Source organism: Grammomys surdaster, unplaced genomic scaffold (genome assembly GCF_004785775.1).
Source record: "Grammomys surdaster isolate TR1022 unplaced genomic scaffold, NIH_TR_1.0 126546, whole genome shotgun sequence".
Classification (NCBI taxonomy): domain Eukaryota; kingdom Metazoa; phylum Chordata; class Mammalia; order Rodentia; family Muridae; genus Grammomys; species Grammomys surdaster.
The window spans coordinates 11,463,161-11,482,651 of NW_021621338.1; the positions used below are offsets into that span (position 1 = coordinate 11,463,161).

The following is a 19,491-nucleotide window of genomic DNA, read 5'->3' on the forward strand; positions in this document are numbered from 1 at the left end:
GGGGGCCGCGCGAACTGTCAGCGCGGCCCGGTCCCCGCGGGGACCCGCCCGCCCGGGGCGCATTGTGCGCGCCGGCCTGCGAGCGCAGCCCCGCGTGGCCGGGCCTGGCTGGGCGCCGTGTCCCCGCGGCCCACGCGGCCCACGCTCGGCTTCCTCACCCACTCTGGCTGCTCGGCTCGTCCCGACCTCGCCAAACTCGAGCGGACGCCGGGAGGCCTCGGGGACGGCGGCAGCGGCTCCCGGCCCTCCCCGGGCCGCCCCCGCGCGATCGCGGCCCCCGCGTCTCTTCGGCCGGTGCGGCGGTGGGCCCCGAGCCTCTGCAGGGCGGCGGGGGCGGCCCGGCCCGCACCCTCCTGACAGCGGAGTTCCCTCTTTGCAGCGCCTGCATGGTCTGTGTTTCTGTTTTGTTTCCTCCCCCTGCAGGGGCCGTTCGCGGGGTGGGGTGGGGGGTTCGCTATGTCGGATGACGATTCGAGGGCCAGCACCAGCTCCTCCTCATCTTCGTCCTCCAACCAGCAGACCGAGAAAGAAGGCAGCACCCCCAAGAAGAAGGAGAGTAAAGTCAGCATGAGCAAAAACTCGAAGCTCCTCTCCACCAGCGCCAAGAGGTATCCCACTCCTTTCTCTACAGGCATCCTAGCTTCCCGGTCGCCTCGTGCTGCATGTCAGGGAGGGAGGCTTCAACGACGTTCTCGTGAGTTCTCAGGCAGGAAAATGGGGCATGGGAGTCCCACCTGTTTTCTCTACTGCTCACTGCTTCTGGTTTTGTTAATACCCTTGTCCATATGCAGGAGTTGTGGTTGGCCTCGTCCGTTTCTTGTTGAAGTTTCAAGAATCCTCATTACTTTTATGAGTGACTCTCAATGCGATTTCAGAGTCTTCATCCTAGTAATCAGGAATCTCTGACTTCCCGAGGCTGTCATCATACTTCATTATTAAGAATACCTTCCTGGGCAACTCTGTCAAAACGAGTTCTGACCATCTTTCTTCCTCTTCACCTGTTGCAGGGGTGGTGTTTTCTGAATAGGGTTTTCTCCGTACATTACTTAAGGAATAACTCCCATTAATGGCTAAAGAAGTTTACATGATGTTTTCTGGCAGAATTTGAAGAACCTTTGCCTGTTTGGAAAGTTGAGGGAGATGAATGAATCAGTGAATGACTGTAAAATTATTTCAGATATTTTTGGAGATTTTTTTTTCTTTTCTGTTTAAGAACTTCATTTTGATACTTTTCAGGAAGACTTGTTTTATTAGATAGGGTTTCTTGTGGCCCAAGGTGGCTTTGAACCGAGCACAACTTCTGTCTCAGCACCTCTTGATTGCTGGGGTTACAGAAGTGAACCACTTACTGCACCCAGCAATAGTCTCTGTGTAAAAAGACCGGTGGATACTTTACCTCTGTCAACCTTAAGTCACATTCTCTGATCCCTGTGATCCTTAAAATAATTTCTAGCAGATACCTGGGAAACCCCCCCCCCACATCCTTCATAACTCCTTCTCTTTTGGTTGAGATAGTTGGCTATAGTAAGGAACAGAAACTGGGCTGGTGGGGAAGGGCATTCTTTAAAGAATTTAAAATGAGCTGGAAGCTCTAAATGGCTTTGGGTCTCTCTGCTGAGTAGTGAGCCTGGAACTTGGAGATTGACAGTTTGATCTGTCATTTCCCCTGACCTGAAATTCAGAAACTTTGTATGCTGTCTTAGTGACCTAACTGGACTGATAGAGTGACTTCAGCTCATTTTAAATGGCTAGCGTTCAGGTCTCGAGAGAGGTGTTGATGCTTTGGTAAAACTTATCAGTTTCTGTGGTTTGATTGTATCTCAGCCTCTCTGGGGTCTTTGATGAACCTCCCTGAGTCTAGCTTCTAGCCTTCTTGCTCAGGTTGGCCTTTCTCCATCAATCTTGGCTTTCTTAAGCTCTCCATTCTGCTTTTGATTTGTCCTGCCCCAGTGCAGGACATTAGCTGTGACGTCAGTGGGGCTTTTGTATTGTGCTAGAAATTGGTGTGCTTGTGACTATATTAGGAAGAAAATGAACAGGTATAGAAAGTAGTTTGCTTTTTGTCAGTATAGTACAAATAAACAGGTTTTCCTGTAGATAGATATAGCTTGTCTTGTATGCTAAGGAAGTTAGACACTTAGTTCTGGGCATAGTGGCACAGGTGTTTTATCAGCTCAGCCCTCGGAAACAGAAACAGGCAGGTAGATATCCTGTGAGTTCAGAGTGAGTTCCATGAGAGTCTGTCTCAAGAACAAAATGCCAAACAAAAAAATGTAAAACGAACTACTTGGTAGCTTAGATGGTAGTGTACTGGCCTAGCAGGCATGAAGCACCATCAGGAATGGTAGGCAGCACAGGCCTGTAATCCCAGGGCTGTGCCAGGTAGGATCACTTCAAAGTTTTCCTTTCTAAAGGTCTTTGGAGGGTAGGAAGAGGCAGGCCTACTATAATACACTGAGCCCTGCTGCTTTTCCTGGACCTTCTTCTCCAGTAAAAGGGAAAACAAACTGAGTATTAACTGGAGAAGTTCCTACCCTCAGAAAACCTTTGGAAGTGAAGAACAGCCATTGTCATTTCTTGTCAGCCTGGCCTACGAGAGACTACCCGTAAACAGCTGGTAAAGAAACATTACAAGTAGAAATGGCAGCTGGGAAACAGTAAGTGATGGTTTTCCCTGCAGGTCAACATGTTGTATGTGTGCGGATTTAGACTCCTAAATACCTTGTTGAAACAGTGGCTGTTTGTGTTAAAGGAGAGCTAAGGTTAACATCAAAAGGCACAAAGTGAAAAAGGATATCTAGGAAAGAATGACAGGGAGAAATTAGGATTGTGGTTGGAATACGGTGGGAAGGGCATATGTGCCAGGAGATGTGAAAACGAAACCTAAGTGGGCAGACTAAGGGGACTCATTCACTGTGGATGGTGGTCTCCGGTAGAGAAGCACACCGGTGGGGAGTACGCAGAGCTAGACTCACTTTTTGAACAGGCCTTTGAATCACTTGCAGACCTTGAATCAATAGTCTGGAATGTTGCTGCAAACGATGGTGTTTGAGATTCAGTGAGTAAAACTACCTGGTATTGGACTTTAAAAAAGCGTATACTTTTATTTTATGTGTTCTCATGTGGTGTGTGTGGATTCAGGCACGTCAGGGTACATGTGTGGAGGTCAGGGGCCAAATTCCTGGAGACAGTTCTCTCTCTGCATGAAGGTTCCAGGGATTGAACTGAGGTCATCGTAGGATAGCAAGCACCTTTAACTGGCAAGCTATCACCAGCCTTCTTAGAATCTTTACCTTCTAAGCATTAAAGGAGCAATTTGTCCTTGTTACAGCTCAGGGGGACATTTGCTCTCTGACAGATCTGAAAATGGTGAATTCCAACACCTACAAGAATCTGGAAACTAGTCCTTCAAACTAACATCCATTTGGGAATGAAACACCAGATGCAAAAGTATAGGGACTGAAATGCTTACTGGAAGTGGTAGAATTTAGCAGGACACTAATAATGTCTGTAGAGAGTGGACCACATTTGTAGGGACAGGAAGTGCTCTTCAGTAGGAAAGTTTGAAGAACTTCCCCAGGCACCACTCAATTTATTTTCCTTTTAATGTGGAAGAAGTACCAGCTAAAAATGTCACTGCATTATAGCAGGCTTCTTCTTTCCCTTCGAAAACCTTTGGAAAGGGAAAAATATCCATTGTCATTCAGATTGCCGAGTTTGAGTGTTGTCATTTTTACCAGCTGCTTTCGTGGATTTTTAAGTTGTAACAACAGCCCGTTAGGATGAGAAGTTATACAAATAGTCTCCCTTTAGGAGAGGCAACTTAAGGGCCTAAAGTTTGTCGCTTTGACTGGTGCCCTCAGCGCCTGGGTTAGCAGAAGAGCAGACAAAGGCCAGGGCCGGTGTGAACTGTCAGTGGCTTCGGCCTAAGGGTGGGGGATGGGCTCTTTGTGAGGTGAGGAGGTGCGGAGAGGCCGGTGCGGGCCTGCGGGCCGGGGCTGCCCGAGCATGCTCGGCTTCGGCCTGGGCGGCCGGGAAGTCGGGCTGGGAACGGGCGGGTGCTCGCCGCGGGCGCAGGTGGCCGTGCACCTGTGCGGGGCCGCCGGGGGTCCTGTCGCCCTCAGCTCCACCCAGCACTTCCTGAGCCGCTCGACCCTTGACGGTGGCGGTCACTAGGGCCCGAGCGGCCATATTGGCTTTGCCGGCAGGCCACTGCGCTGGGGTACGGGCAGGGTCCGGGTCTGAGCAGTGCTGACCTGCTGAGGGCGCTGATGTGCGGGTCCCGGCCTGCGGGGGGCGCTGGTGTTCGAGGTCCTGGCCTATGCCCTGGATCTTGGCTGGCATTAAGGGGTTCGGGGGTGGGGAGTACCTGACAGGGGTTTGTGGTCTGCTGGGAGACTCAGAACTATGGGCCTGGTCTGGGGGTGGGGCTGGTGTGTGGAGTTACTGTTTAGGGCACCAAGAGGCCCTATACTGCAGAGTTCTGGTCCTGGGGTTCAGGGGGCAGACCTGGACAACCACTGTTGGGTCCCTGGTCTGGGAATCCCAGGGGAGACCCATCTCAGGCTAATGGCATTCATTCACGGGTGAGATACTGGGAAAGCTGGGAAAGCAGCAATTGAGAAAATTTTAAAACTATTTAAATGGAAAATACCAAGGGCAACCGCCCTCGTGTGTGTATTGGAAGCCCTATGCTGTCAAGGGTGGGAGAGACCTCAAGCTGCTCTCCTGCACTGAGAAGTCTCCCCACCCTGGGACCTCTGGGTACCCTCTCCTTCCTCAGTGAAGTAAGATAGATGGGCTACTGACCTGATTCTGGAAGGGCCTCCAACTAACTTTGTTTCCTGATCTCCCAGGATCCAGAAGGAGCTGGCAGACATCACTTTAGACCCTCCGCCAAACTGCAGGTAAGCTGCCTATGGATTGTTATTTTAAAATTTTCCTATCTTCTATCTTGTGTTTTCTATTAGAGAATTTTGCTTTTCTTCTATGGTCTGTGCATGGTTTGGTGTTAACAGCAAATGAAATGTATTTGTATCTGTGGGTGTGGCATGCAGCAGGCTGAGGTATGTTGGGAAGTGACAGATTTTTGTGGCGTGAGCACTTACTTGTATATATGAAACAAAACTGAAGTTGAGTAAAGGAACTCACCTTTTTTATTATAGCTATAGGTGATGTCAGCCTTTACACATGCAGTTTGGGGCATGCTGTGTTAGTATTTCTCTGCTGAAATAACCTTACTACAGCTCCCCTGAGATGCTAGAGTGTGCAGTAAGAGCAAGCTAGTCTTCAGACCTATACCGTCATATTATATTGACTTTGCAAAGCAATTCAAGAAGTAACCTGTGGCTTTAGTAGTATAATTTTGCTTTAAGTTATAAATTTAAACTCTTAAAAGGTGGTGTTTTTTGTTGATACTGCTTAATCCTGTGTGAAAACAGTTTGGAGCCAGCTTTCAAAGGATGTGTTGGCCACTTGGCTTTATTTAAAATCGCCTGTTTTGCAATCTGAGACAAGATGGCAAGAAGTCATGATGATTTGTCTAAATTGATATTTGAATCATGGAGGACTAAAATAAAATCTCAGAACCAGGCTCAGCTTTGAATGGAAGGTGAGGTTTCATTGGTGCTTTAAGTTTATAGGTAGGAGTTACTGGAAATATTAGTGAATATACACAGCAAGCATGTGCAAACATTCTGGGTGGAAGCTCACTGAAGTATTTGACTTTTAGCACTCATGTTTTAAGACCACAATTGGTGGGTTAAGAGCAAAAGCTCGTGTTGCTATTAACTGTCACTAGTCTGTGTGTGACTGCATGGTGTGTGCATGTGGGGTGAAAGGACAACTTCGTGGAGTCAGTCGGTCTCTCCTAACTTTATGTGGTTCTTGGGATAAACTCAGGCTGCCAGGCTTGAGCTGTAAGCATCTTCCATTTGCTCCCCTAGGGTGCTTCCATTATGTACGGATTTGTTCATAATGTTGATCAGATTTGTGGTACTTTTTGAAATTTTGTCCTGATTTGTAAGAAAGTTATTTTGAGGATTAGGTACTTTTGGTTTTTTGAGACTGTTTCAGGCTGGCCTCAAACAATGTCTAGCTGAGAGTAACCTTGAGTTTTTCATTCTCTTGTCTTTACCCTGCCCCTAGCACTGGCGTTACAGATGTGGGGTGCCATGCTGGCTTTATGCCAGGCTAAACTCAGGGCCTTGTGCATGCACTCTACCAACTGAGCTACATCCCCAGAAAGATACTCTAAACTATATTCTTTAACTAAACCCCTGATTATTCTCAGTATTTCTTGTGTGGCTGATGATTTTTCAGTGGTTGAGAAGTAGAGAAATAGTAAGAGACGAAAGCCCAGCGCTTCCCTTGGTTGTTTGTATAGAATCATGAACATTCCCTAAGGTAGGTCTGTGCTGTAGCTGCCACTGCTATTGGCGTCGGGTCCCCTGTGTGCGTCTCTTGTGAGTTCAAACAGCTCTAGCTGATCAAATTATAAATTGTAGCTTCAAACCAGTATTAGTTATTCAAACATACAGTGGCTTTCTTGTGAGTAAGTGCTATCAGATTTAAAACTGTAAACAATTTGAAGATTTTCATGAGATAATCATTTTTTAGAAGCAGGATAAGTGGGCTGGAGAGATGGCTCAGAGGTTAAGAGCACTGACTGCTCTTCCAGAGGTCATGAGTTCAAATCCCAGCAACCACATGGTGGCTCACAACCATCCGTAATGAGATTGGATGCCCTATTCTGGTGTGTCTGAAGACAATGACAGTGTACTCATAAATAAAATAAAATAAATAAATAAATCTTTAAAAAAAAAAAAAAGAAGCAGGATAAGTACACTTGAGTCCATGTTGTAGCAGGGTTCATCTGTGAGAGATTTGTGTTTCTGAAGCACAAAGGACTTTTTATCTTTGTAAATTTCTCATTATCACGTCTTCAAGCTGAAATCTCTGAGCATTACCTATAATGGGGGATGATGTACTCTGCATGGTGGGATGGCAAATCTTACTACTCTAAAGCATTTTGGGAAGAGTGTGATTTCCAAGAACATACTAGATATCTTTATTTTTCAAAAGTGTATATATTAAGCTACCCTTTACAAGTAGCAACTGCTTTAATTTTTTGGAGATATTCCCCACTGGATCTTTTAAGTCACTGGTTCTCAAGCTTCCTAATGCTGTGACCTTTTAATACAGCTCATGTTGTAGTGACCCCCCCAACCATAAAATTATTTCTGTTGCTACTTTATAACTGTAATTGTGCTACTGTTACGAATTTTAATATGAATATCTGATATGTGGGATATCTGCTGTGTGACCCCTGTGACAGGAGATCAGGACCCACAATTTGAGATCCACTGTTTTAAATGGTAATGAATTTTAAAGTTTCTGCTTTTGACTGCCTTCCTAGTGTTACCATCCTGTGTTATGCTGTGGCTTCTGTCCTCAGCTCTTGTCTGAGTTTGGTTTTATATTTGTGCAGCTACCTGTATAGAAGTTAAATAACATTTAAACATAACATTATGTTTTTAAATAAACATTTAAATAACATTTATTCATGTTGTATATGTGTGAGGATGCACTGTGCCACAGTGTATATAAGGATGTCAGAGGACATGTAAAAATCCTTCCTGACCCTTTATAAGGCTTAACTGTTTAATATTTTGATGGCCTTTATTGTTGGAGAAAGAAAAGATAATGTATTGGATGCTTTTTGAAGTCAGCTTCCAATTAAAATGTGTGAGTTAAATGATATATAAAATGGTACATTAAATTTTTTTCTGGTGTTACCCTCAGCATAAGTACTCAGTACTTAAATTATATTGAATAAGCTGAATAATTGGTTTTCACTTATTGAATTTTAGATACAGTTTTACCCTTTCTAGGACTTCTTTCTGTCAGTATCAGTGTGCAGATTTAAATTTAGACACATTACTTTGTTAAAGCGCAGCAGTGGCACACGGTATCCTCCTGTGGGTAGCTGCTTAGTGTACAAGAGAGCTCCTCTCCAATGGAGACGTGCTGCTTGTACTCACTAGTGTCTGTACTTGACAAAACAGTTTGCATTCCAAGTTACTGATCTTCAAACCTTGTGTGAGTTGCAGTTGCAAAATATGTTGCATTAGAAAAGGTAATAATTGTATTGAGTAGATCTATCTATCCATCTGTCCATCTGTCTATAATGTATACCCATGTGTTTATGAGTATGGGTTTGTGTTAGTGCCCATGGAAGTCAAAAGAAGGTGATGATTGCCTGGAATTGTAGGTGGTTCTGAGCTGCCCTTCGTGGAATCTGGAAATGGAATTTGAGTCCCCTTATATATCAGCAAGACTCTTAACTACTGAGCCATCACTGCTCCCGAACACTTTTAAAAATATAAATTGATTTATAGTGCTATGTAAATTAAATTCTTACTTTCAAACATCAAGCTGTTTAGTGGTGTGAGTGAATATCTCTCTCTCTCTGTCTCTCTGTCTCTCTCTCTATGTGTGTGTACATAGTGAATTAACTATTTCTAGAGTTTATCATGCATTTGATTATGCTTTTTATCTATCATTGGCTCTTCTTTTAGGAGAAAAATATTGTTTTGATTCCTGTAACAATTCCATAAAGCTTGCTTTATTTAAGATAGAAGAATCATGCCTTGTAGAAGCTCAGGAACTCTGAGCCACTAAGATCATTGTGTAGCTGTTATATGTAGCCCACAGCTCATACTTTGCTAAATTGACTTGCTATAGCTGGATGACTAAACGTGAATGTTTTTGGACAGTAAGTTGATTCATCGTAAGTGGCATATTTTGCCCTAGTCTTTTCTACTTTAGTTTTGATAGGAATGTCTGTATCATATAATCACATAAAGTTTTTTCTCTTTTAAAGATTCTTTGAGGTGAAACATCATCATTAACAAAACAAAGCAAGAGTTCAAGGACAGCAAGGGATACACAGAGAGACCCTGTCCTGACACACCAAAAAGCGACCAAACAAACAAAAACCAGAAAAGCAAACAGTACATCTGTCTCATAATTCTCAGCCTTATTATCCTCTCTCTAAAAGAACCCATTGCTTATCTCGTCTACTTTTCAGTGTGTGGATGCCTGACTTTGTTTTGAGACAGCCTCTTATAGCTCAGGCTGACCTTGAACTTGCTGTTTAGTGGAAGATGGCTTTGACCTAGTTTTCCTGCTTCTACCTTCAAATGCTAAGATTACTGCTTGATGCCAGCACACCCTTGTTTTGAGACAGATTCTTGCTGTGTAACTAGGCTAGCTTTGAATTCATGATCCTCTTGCTTTGCCTCCTCGTAAGGAATTAGTAATCATCGAAGTTTCTGTATTGAATGGTGAACATATTGGAGCTGGGTAGGGTCAGTAGTTATTTAATGATGTAAATGTAATAATGTCACTGAATTGTATACTTAGAATGTTAAAATGCTAAACTATATGTATTGGGGGTGTGTGTAAAACCACAATTGGATTTCGTTTGAGGGGGCTTGCTGCTCTTTAGGGGACTGGGGCGTGTTCCCAGCATCTATGTGAGAGGATTCAAAACCACCTACAATTCCTACTCCAAGGAATCCCATGCTTTCTTGTGGCCTTCACAGGTACCCACACTCACTTACATAGAAACATACACAGAAATAAAATAAATTCAAACATAGTAAAAACAATATTGTTAAATGTTTTTAAAAAATTCTTATAGCTCAAAAGGTGATACTAGTTTTAGGTAAAGGTGCCTATATTCTTTGTCACAACCTTATGTGCTTATTGTATTTGAAAAGGAACTACTTTCAAGAGGTTCATAATCCTCTAAAGGTGCTAAGAAAGTACTGAGGTAGTAGCTGCCAGTGCCTTGCTGTGGGGGCAGAAGAATGAGAGATGGCTTTGCCCTCGCTGTGCTGGAGCACTTAGTCATCTGGGAAGATTTCAAGAGGAGATGGGAATTGGATTGAAGAATGAGGTGTAGACGCCCTGGAGGAACCTACCAGCAAACGTGGTAGAGGGCAGGTAGAGAGAGCTGTCACGAGGTGGGGTGAGCCTTTGGCTGCAGAACACAGAACAAGTGGGAGGGTGTGATAAGAGTAAAATGTGAGCTTCTCTGTCAAGCCAAGGGCTTTGAATTCATTTTATAGACATTAGAGAATATTGGAAACTTTTGAGTGGGAAATGAAATGTTTATGAAACAACTTGACAAAGACAAGGATGCCATGAGGATGAGTAGGAAGCAGTAGGCTTAGAGTTGGTGGGGTAATGTGGGTAGAGGCCAGAGGAAACAGGCAGCAGCAGCATTGAACCAGAGGAACCAGGAAACTTGCCTACTGAAGGGAAACAGGCTCTGAGTTTGAGTAACACAGAAGCTAGGACAGGAAAAATGGCTTAGAGAGGCAAGTTCTCGCTCCAAGGTTGTTCTGTGGATCATATACATTGTCTACAATGTTGCTGACACAGAATACACCATGATTGTAGTTTGATTGTATATTTGTTATTAATCAATTATTGAACTCTCAGTTCTGCCTGCTTTTAGGTAAGATTAAACAAATTAAGTAGATTATAAATTCTCCAAGAGGCAAAGGCAGTGCCTTTATCTTTTATTCTGACCCTGCATGTTTCCCCCTAACTTTTCAGTTTGAAAGATTTCAGAGCTACAGAAGACATTGGGAGACTAGTATAATGTACTTCAGCTGTCTATGGAAACTACATTTGTATAGTTCTTAGTTTCATTGATGATGTGATGAATACCACAACCAACACCAACTTAGGATAGAAAGTCTTTTATTATAGTCTGTCACTGAGACACATCAGAGCAAGGACTCAAGTAGAAACACTAAGGCAGGTCTGCCTGCTGGCCCATACTGCATTACTTCTAATCAAGGAAATACAACAGAAGATGCCATAGAGGAGTTCTGCTTGCTGGCTTATGCAGGTTAACGTTTAGTTTACTTCTCTTTGACAGCCCGGGACTGCTTGGCTAGGGAATGCTGCCACCTGAAGTGGGCAAGGCCCTTCTTATAACAATCAACAAGATAATTCTCTACAGACATGTCAATCTGATCTAGGTAATTTCTCACTTGAGAGTCTAAGATGATTCTAGGTTGTTAGCCTCACAGTCAAAGCTAACCAGGACACATGGTTTCTTTGTTTACCTATTGTAGAATGTGAATCAAAGCTGCTTCCATTAAGTGGCTAAGTATGTGTGAGTCAAAGGTGCCAAGGCTGAAGGTGACTTTCTACATGAGTTTGGAAAGAAAGTTTTAGATGGTGAAGTGTATGAGATTCTCTGGGAAGAAGAGGGCTAGCAATTGTGTTCTAAAAGCTGGTCACGTTACCATAGTAACAGCACAGGGACGACTGCAGCAGGAGGATCATGTATTTGAGGCAATCCTGGGCTACATAGCAAGTTCCAGATAGAACTGTGTTCTGAGGAATATCTGCAATGAAGGACAGGTAGAGAAAGAATATCTGGAAGCCAAGTAGCAAGAAGGGCTGCAATGGCTCTGGGAGACAGGAAGAAACCTTAATAGCTTTTGAGTGTGTGGTGTTTTTGTTTGTTTGTTTGTTTTTTGTTTTTTTGTTTTTGTTGTTGGTTTGCTTTTTTAATAGATCAAGAGGGGAAGGCAAATGGATAAGGATGGAGGGACAAGAAGAAGATAGAACATTTTTTAAACAAAAAAAGGAAGATGGTAGAATGTGGAATTGAGGCTATTGACAGAGAGCAGGTGTTTTGAAAAGCTGACTGCCTGAAGTTTTGGTGTCAGGACAGTTCTCAGTGTGTGAGGAGCATTCCAGCCATAAGAACAGTAGCATCTGCCTCCTGCCTGCTCTTTCCCATGAGCCTTTAAGCTCCTTGAGAACAGGGACTGTTCTGACTCAGCATCCCTGTGGTGTCTGAGAAACGGTTGATCATCACTGCAAATTCAACTCATAGACTGACTGGTGGAGACCTGATGGTTACCAGGACACCTTGTTCCATTCTTTAAGAAACAGTGAAACGGAGAATTGAGGAAATCGTTCTACAGCTCTCCATGGCCCCTAGCATTACTGGCAGTTTGGGCTCTTCCAGAATCATAGAGGGGCTGGACATCAGTGTGATTTAAAAAAAAAAAAAAAAAAAAAAAGATGTGGTCTGTTCTTTAGGCTGGACTGGTAGTATAATTTAAAAAAAATAGAATATTGTATACACTTCCATTTTATAAGGTTGTCTACAAGGGAGTTTATTTAGGGATGCTAAATAAAACTGAGCCTCCAGTTTCCTAAAGCTGTTCCAAACAGTTGGTGTTAGAGGTGCTGGAACCAACCCTCCTGAGACATCTCATGCACCCTTGTCACCAGTAAAGTGAAATAGAGCTTACATAGGAAATCTTTTTTTTTTTTTTTTGGTTTTTCGAGACAGGGTTTCTCTGTGTAGTTCTGGCTGTTCTGGAACTCACTCTGTAGACCAGGCTGGCCTTGAACTCAGAAATCTGCCTGTCTCTGCCTCCCAAGTTCTGGGATTAAAGGCGTGCACCACCACCGCCCGGCTAGGAAACCATTTTTACTCAGCCATGCCCTGAGTGACACAAAGGGAGAGCCTGCAGCTTGTCCTTCTCGCCCCAGGGCACCTCTTCCTCTTGAAGACTAGAAGCTCATCAAGCCTCTTCTTGAGAGGCTAATGAATGCAGGAGCTGCTTATTCAAACCATTCTTTCCTTTAACACACATGTCTGTGAACAGCTCTCCAGAATCCATGTCAGATGGGAGAAGCCTTTGGGAGGCCAAGGTGCTACCTGAGGCAGTGTCCTGCTTGGAGTCATAGAAGCCCAGTTTCCTCTACGTGTCAGAGAGTATGTGAACTTGACTGTAACAAGTTGGTAACGTGACAGATGAGAAGGACAGGGCTTATGTCATCTAGCTCCTGCATAGTGTCCAGAAGCAGCTTGACCATAAGTATCACAGATTCCGCCAGCCTGGCCTATGTCAGTACTGTTTCATGGAATAATAATCAATGTTGTGGTCTCAGTAGGGCTCAACATTGATAGGATGATCACTAATATAGTTAGGACTTTAGGCACTTGTGTCTGATTAAATGATAGGTGGAAAGTTTATACCCCTAGTAAATCTTACAGAAAAAGACTTGAACTTGATATGATATATCACACCTCTAGTGTAAGCACTTGGAGTCTGAGGCAGGAGGATTGCCTTGAGTTTGGTCATAGCTTATGCTACAGAGTGAGACTCAGTCTCAAAATAAACAATCAAAAAAAAAAAACTCTAGAAAAAAATAGTTTGGGATAATCTTATTAGCAGAAAAAAAATTGTACAGAATAGCAGCAGTGAACCACGTTGAGGACTGCCATTGCTCTGCAGGACTAAGCCCGAGCTGTGTCTGCTGTGGAACTTGGACTTTAGTAGGTGTCTTTTGTTAAGGTGTTTATTGCTGTGATAAAGACCATGCAACTTGGGGTCATACTCCATTATTGAGGGAAGTCAGGTCCGGAACTGAAACAGACCGTGGAGGGCTGCTGCTATCTATCTGGCTTGCTCTAACTGCTTCCTTGCACAGCTTAGACCCCCTACTCAGGGATGCACTATCTGTGGTGAGCTGGATTCTCACACATCAATCATTAATCAGGAAAATGCTCCACAGGCTTGCCCACAGGCCAGTCTTCCAGGAGCAGTTTCTTAATTGGGTTCCCACTTCCAAGATGACTCTTGTATCAGGTTGACATAAATCTAACCAGCACAGTGGGCAACACAGACAAGCAAGTAAAGGGATTCGTACACTTTGTAATGTGATGGCTGGAAGGAAAGAGATTTGTGGAGTAGAGTGATAAAGGGTCACTGGGCGTGTGTGGGGGCTGTACTTACAGAAGACTTCTAAGTACACTTCAGCAAAGTACTCAAAGATGAGAAGAAAGGAGGAAGCTAGGAGAAGAGGTCCACTGAGGAGGCAGGAGACTCAGGTCCTGTAAGAGTCGTGGGAGCCCTTCTCGGTGTTGAAGCTACAAGTGACACCTCAGCAGTGGACTAAAGGGCAGAGAGCCAGGCTGTGTGTGCTGGGAGATCAGGCTGGAAATGACTGCTTAGGGAAAGAAGGTGTGAGATTGTTTCCCACCAGGCATCCAAACTAAGGTGTCAGATAGAAGTTAGAAATAGGGCTTGGAGCTCGGGAATATTTTGAAGATGTTTGGGAGACCTCACTGTATTGAGTCTTGTGAATGGGGAAAGCCTGTGACTCACTTAGAGAGAAAGGGATGAAGAGCCCTCTGTGGAGCTTGTGCCTCTTGTCACACTCAGATGTTCATACTTTCTGAGTGTAATGAAGAGGAGAGGGAACGTCAGAAAGTGGTGACTGGCGCATGCCCCGAGTAGAGTAGTCATTAAACCTAACACGATGCCTGGTGGGCACAGGGAAGTCAGCCAGCAATTACCCACTGCACAGCACAACCCCGGGTGTGGTGCTGACCACACTGCACAGACACACTTTATACAACAGAGTAAAGGGTGTGATTGTCAGTTTTAAAAAAAGATGTTTCTGTTATTCTCAGTTAAAAGATTTCACTATATTTACCCAGAAAAGTGAATAGTTATTTCATTTGCCCTCTTTAGGCAAAATTACTTAATTCCTAGAATTTTCTTTTTTAAAAAATGTATTTTTACTTATATGTAGGTGAGAGAGAATGAGAACGAATGATATATGTCCCACATGGGTGCAGCACGCACCCAGAGTGTTCAGAAGGGAATGTTGAACCCCCTGAAGCTCGAGTGCATACTATCAACCACTGGAACATCCTTCCAGCCCCAAGATCCACTTTATTTTTTTCTTGAAAGAGAGTCTTCTGGTTGGCCTGGAGCTTGCTATGTAGTCTAGGCTAGCCTAGAACTTAAAGATAGTCACATGTCTCTGCCTCCTGAGCAGTGGGATTAAAGGTATGTACCACCATGCCTGGCTCCCAGGATCCTAAAACACACCTGGTAAGCATCCTCTTTTCTCTTGAGCCAACCATACCAACTTGATTATGCATGTTCTCTTGGTCTTGCTTAATTTCATTAATTTGGGGAAATGTTTGGAAACGGGTTGGGGTCACGGAAGCCTTAGATGCTGCCTGAGGCAAGTTGGACCACAGGTGTCTTGTCTGCAGAGAGATTTAAATTTCTCCCATTACCACAACTTTGCCTTCTCTGTGGGAATACACTTCACTTTTAAAACATAATTTACTGGAATTGGTGTTATAAAAATTTATTTCTTGGCAGAGTTTACTAGAGCACATTCATCCTCGTAGAAGAAGATCATTCAATTGGTTTACGTAAAAGACCCTCAAAGAAAACATTTGTTTTATTACAAGCACCCAAGAGGCTTTCTAAAACATGAGTGATAACATTCCTCGAACCTAAGCAAATATCTCAAAATAAATGTAGCTTCCTGCTTATGGTAACGTGTGCACAGCACCTGGCAGGGGACCACAGCTCCACTTATGCTGCATTGCCCTTTGTCCTGACTGCATAGCCCTCTTGGCCACATCACTTCATTCCTAGAGGGACTGGTGTAGTACCTTGGGGTGTTCTCACATGCAGGGTGGGTGCTGAGGAATGATGAGGGCCCCCTAAATGTCAGTGAGGATACAGTTCTTGTTCCAACTAAGACCTGGGATTGGTGTCCATCTTCTCTGGATTCTGTGTCCCCAATAAAACAGGTTCTGCTCTATTTCACTCTTACCCGTTTATAAATGTGGAAGCATACTCTATACTGTGGCACCTGCACGTTAAAACGTGTCTGGGGGGGGAAGTAAAGGTATTCTGACCCTCTCAGCCTAGAGGTTTCAGGTGGGAATGGCGGCTCTCCCTCCCTCCGTTGTCTCTCACTTTCCCTGTGAGCTGTGCATCAACAAGGAGTTACAGAGATAATGTTCTTTGCTGTGGAGGCTTACCACACAGAAAAGTACTGCCGACTTCATCCATGTGTCTCCCAGGGACTGGTGCTGTCTTGTTTTCATTTCCCAGAGCCACTACTAAAATCTTTCTACACTTAGTGGCTTGTCATGGTCCAACTGTCATTACTTTCCAAAGGTGTGTGCTTCCAGCCAGATAGTCCCTCTGGAGCCCCTCTTCCAGTTCTGAATCTTTCCATTGCCCTTCAGGCCTGTGAAAGGACCCTAGATCTGAGCATGGTACATTTGCTTACTGCCATTTTACCTAAAGAACAGTTAAAGAAAATAGTATTCTATTACACAATGAGCTGACCCTACTCTCCATATACGGGTTTGATTAGCTCGCATGTGGACGTGTGTGCGTAGGTTCCTGTTGGCCGGTGTTGTGGTTCCCGAGTGAGAAGCGGGGTGCCCCTGGGTGGGGAGAGAACTCAGTCTGAAGTCCTGGAGGTGGGGGGTGGGCAGGGCTCTTGAGTGGACCCGGAGGCCGGTGGTCTCCTGCTGTTGTCCCATTAGGGTCTGGGGTTCGAGGCCTGGGCCCAGCCAAGAACCAAGCCATCCTTTCATGGTCCCACATCCATATATCTAGTATCTTTTTCCTTTGTGCTTGGAGTCTGTCAACCCGTGCTTAATGTCTGTGTTTCTCTCATTCTAGTCTGCTCTCTTCCTTTCTACTCCTTTAAGAAAATTGTGGCTACCCAGTTAGAAATTTCTTATGAACATATTCACCTAGCCAGAAAATGGTTACATTTGAATTTTCATGAAGCAGAAAAAACTTGATGTATCTGCCTATGATTATAGCTCCATGACAGAGTGCTTACCTAGCATATGTGAGGTCCTAAGTTCAATTCCCACTACCACCACCACAAACAAACAGACAAAATGCAGAAGCCAGGTAATATCAGTGGCTAGAGTGCTTGTCTATCATGCACAGAGCCCTAGGTTTGATCTCCAACACCAAATAAAGTTAATAAGTGGTACATGCCCTGTAATTCTACACCTCAGAGGTGGAGACAGGATGATCTGAATCAGGGTCATCCTTGGCTGCATCGGAAGTTCAAGCCAGCCTAGGATATTGGACTTGAAACCCCTCATAACAAAAACATCTGTGTATCAGATCACATATATCAATTCTCGGGAACCTAACCATTGAGGGCATTGTTTAGACCTCAATAAGAATGTACCACATTAAGCAGGGTTCTTCTGATTTTTTTAAATGAATTTTTGAAATATATATAACATACCAAATACTTGCCACTGCATCGTGAGAATTGTCTGTTAAACAGCAGCTTGCTGGTCATTCCAGTTAAATTGTTACTGCTTGTGAAATTGTTTTGAGACCTCACATGATTGTCAGTGACTCAACTGGAGTAGGCAGAGGTCTCCTTCCTACTGTCTCACCTGTAATTTCTCTGTTTCTCTGTGACCCAGTGTGAGCAGTATAAATTGTTGCAATCCTGTTGCTACTTCGGTACATACTGCTCTAGGTCCCTTCCTCATGTCCTCCAGCTGAGGACAGTGAAGTATATTTCCACTCATTCTAATATTTACTGAGGGATTACTGTTAGGCCACATATTCTCATGATAGCCCTGGAAAAGATGGTGTTCCTGTGATCGGGAGCACACATTCATACAGAGGAAGGACAGTAAGAGAAAACCATGTCTTCAATAAAAGTTTCTCTTTAATTTACTGTTATCTATTTATATGTAGAAGCACTTTCTGTATTGTACAAAGTAACTTCAGGTTTGCTGCACTAGGAGCTGGCCAGTTAGGGCACTGGCTAGTGCCACTGTGGGGGAGAAGACATTGGATGATTAAAAAAAACAACCATGAGGAGGACATTTTAGGCTAAATGGCAACAAGTAGAAAAGTGGTAAGTGTGGGGTCAGCCAGGGTAGCTAGCATGGTGAGGCTAGCATTGGTGGAGAGATGGATGGGCAGAGGCATGTTGTTTTCTTAGTGTCATTAGGAAGCCAATGGGCAGAGCCCTGGATAGAGTTTGTGGAGATAGTCTGTAAAATTTTGTTAGTATTTATTCCTTCATTTATTTTATATATATGTATGTCTTGTCTGCATACCAGAAAAAGACATCCTGTGGAGCCATAGTAATAAATTGTGTGTGTAAGCTGCCATGTGGGTGCCAGGATATGAACTTAGATTCTGTGAAAGAGCAGCAGTGATCTTAACTTTGGAGCCATCTCTCTTGCCCTACCCCCACCTCTTTGGTTTTTTGAGGCAGAATTTTACTTTGTAGTTTTGGCTGTCCTGGAATTCACTACATAGACCAGGCTGGCTTCAGACTCAGAGTGTTGCTTCTCAAGTGCTAGGGTTAAAGACATGTACCATCACATTTAAATGTTTTTATTAATAGTTTTACTGACTTTTTTTTCATGTAACATATCTGGTTTTGTAGTATCTAGAAACTTCCAATAATCGAATACATTCTACCAAAACTTTGTGTCCCTACTTGTGACAAGAAATACAGCACTGCATAAACCACAATGTATTGTCCATTGTCCTTAGCATAAGGGCTGGATGGAAACAAACACCTTGTAAGGCATGTGAGGCACTGTGTCACAGAGCCAGTGCTTGGGTCCTGCTTGCCTGAGGTACTGGTTGTCCCTGGCCCTAAAGGCAGCTGGAGTCCAGCAGTGAAAAAAAAAATCCCACAGTTGCCCTTCTACCTCTTCAGAGTAGATACAGCTGAGACTGGCAGAATGAGGATGACCCATCTGGACCAGGGACTCTAGGGACCAGGAGATCTGGGAAACCAGGAGACAGCTTGCCTGAGTGCTCACTAATCTTAACATGGTTACTTGTAACAAGGAAAGATTTAGCTGCACAGTGGGAAGCCTCAGTTCTAGAATGAGAAAGAGAGACAGAGACGGAGATGGAGGGGGAGGGGAAAGAGCAGAGGGAGAAGGGGAGGGTGAGGGAGAGGGAGGAGAAGGAAAAGGAGAGGGAGAGGGGTAGAGCGCGAGCATGAGCAGCTCTGGGGCTGAAGCAGGACACTGTGGTTTATGCAGTGCTGGGGACCAAGCTCAGCCTCATGTATACACTAGTATCCACTCACAAAACAAAGGGAATGAGCTCCATCCCCAGTCTCAGACCTACAGGTGGCGGACATCCATGGGAGGCGGTGGTGGTGCTGTGCTGATACAAGCATTGTATGTGTATTTGGGATTTCAGGAACTAACTGTTCAGTTATGGGCTATAGAAAATGGCAGCATGATATGTGATGGCAGTGCTTTTTCCCAGTGTTGTATTGATAAGAAATAACTCGGTGCTCTACCATGGACCTGACTGTAATTCTCACCACTCACATTGGTAGCTCACAACTCCCAGTAACTCCAGCTTGTAAGTGACCTGATACCACTACATCCACACATGCCCAACCACACACACACAGATTCTAAAAAGTCATGTTCTTTTTTTTGTTGTTGATAGGGCACAGGGTCTCATATAGCCCAGCTAGCCTTGAATTGCTGGGTACAAAAACAGCCTTTAACTGATCCTTCTGCCTCTACCTCCCTTGGGATTTATCGCCAGATGTGGGACCAGTCTCCTCTCCTCTCCCCTCCCC

The 19,491-nt window shown here is 44.2% G+C and overlaps 1 protein-coding gene across 1 annotated transcript in view; it reads left to right on the forward strand.

The window, feature by feature from the left end:
* Positions 1–430: 430 nt before the first annotated feature.
* Ube2e1 (ubiquitin conjugating enzyme E2 E1) overlaps positions 431–19,491 on the forward strand; it is a 49,515-nt gene continuing 30,454 nt past the window's right edge. Inside the window, exons 1-2 of the mRNA XM_028760617.1 lie at positions 431–608; positions 4,857–4,907. Coding sequence (XP_028616450.1) covers positions 457–608; positions 4,857–4,907 — 203 coding nt within the window. The 5' untranslated portion in view covers positions 431–456. The remainder of the gene's footprint in view (positions 609–4,856; positions 4,908–19,491) is intronic.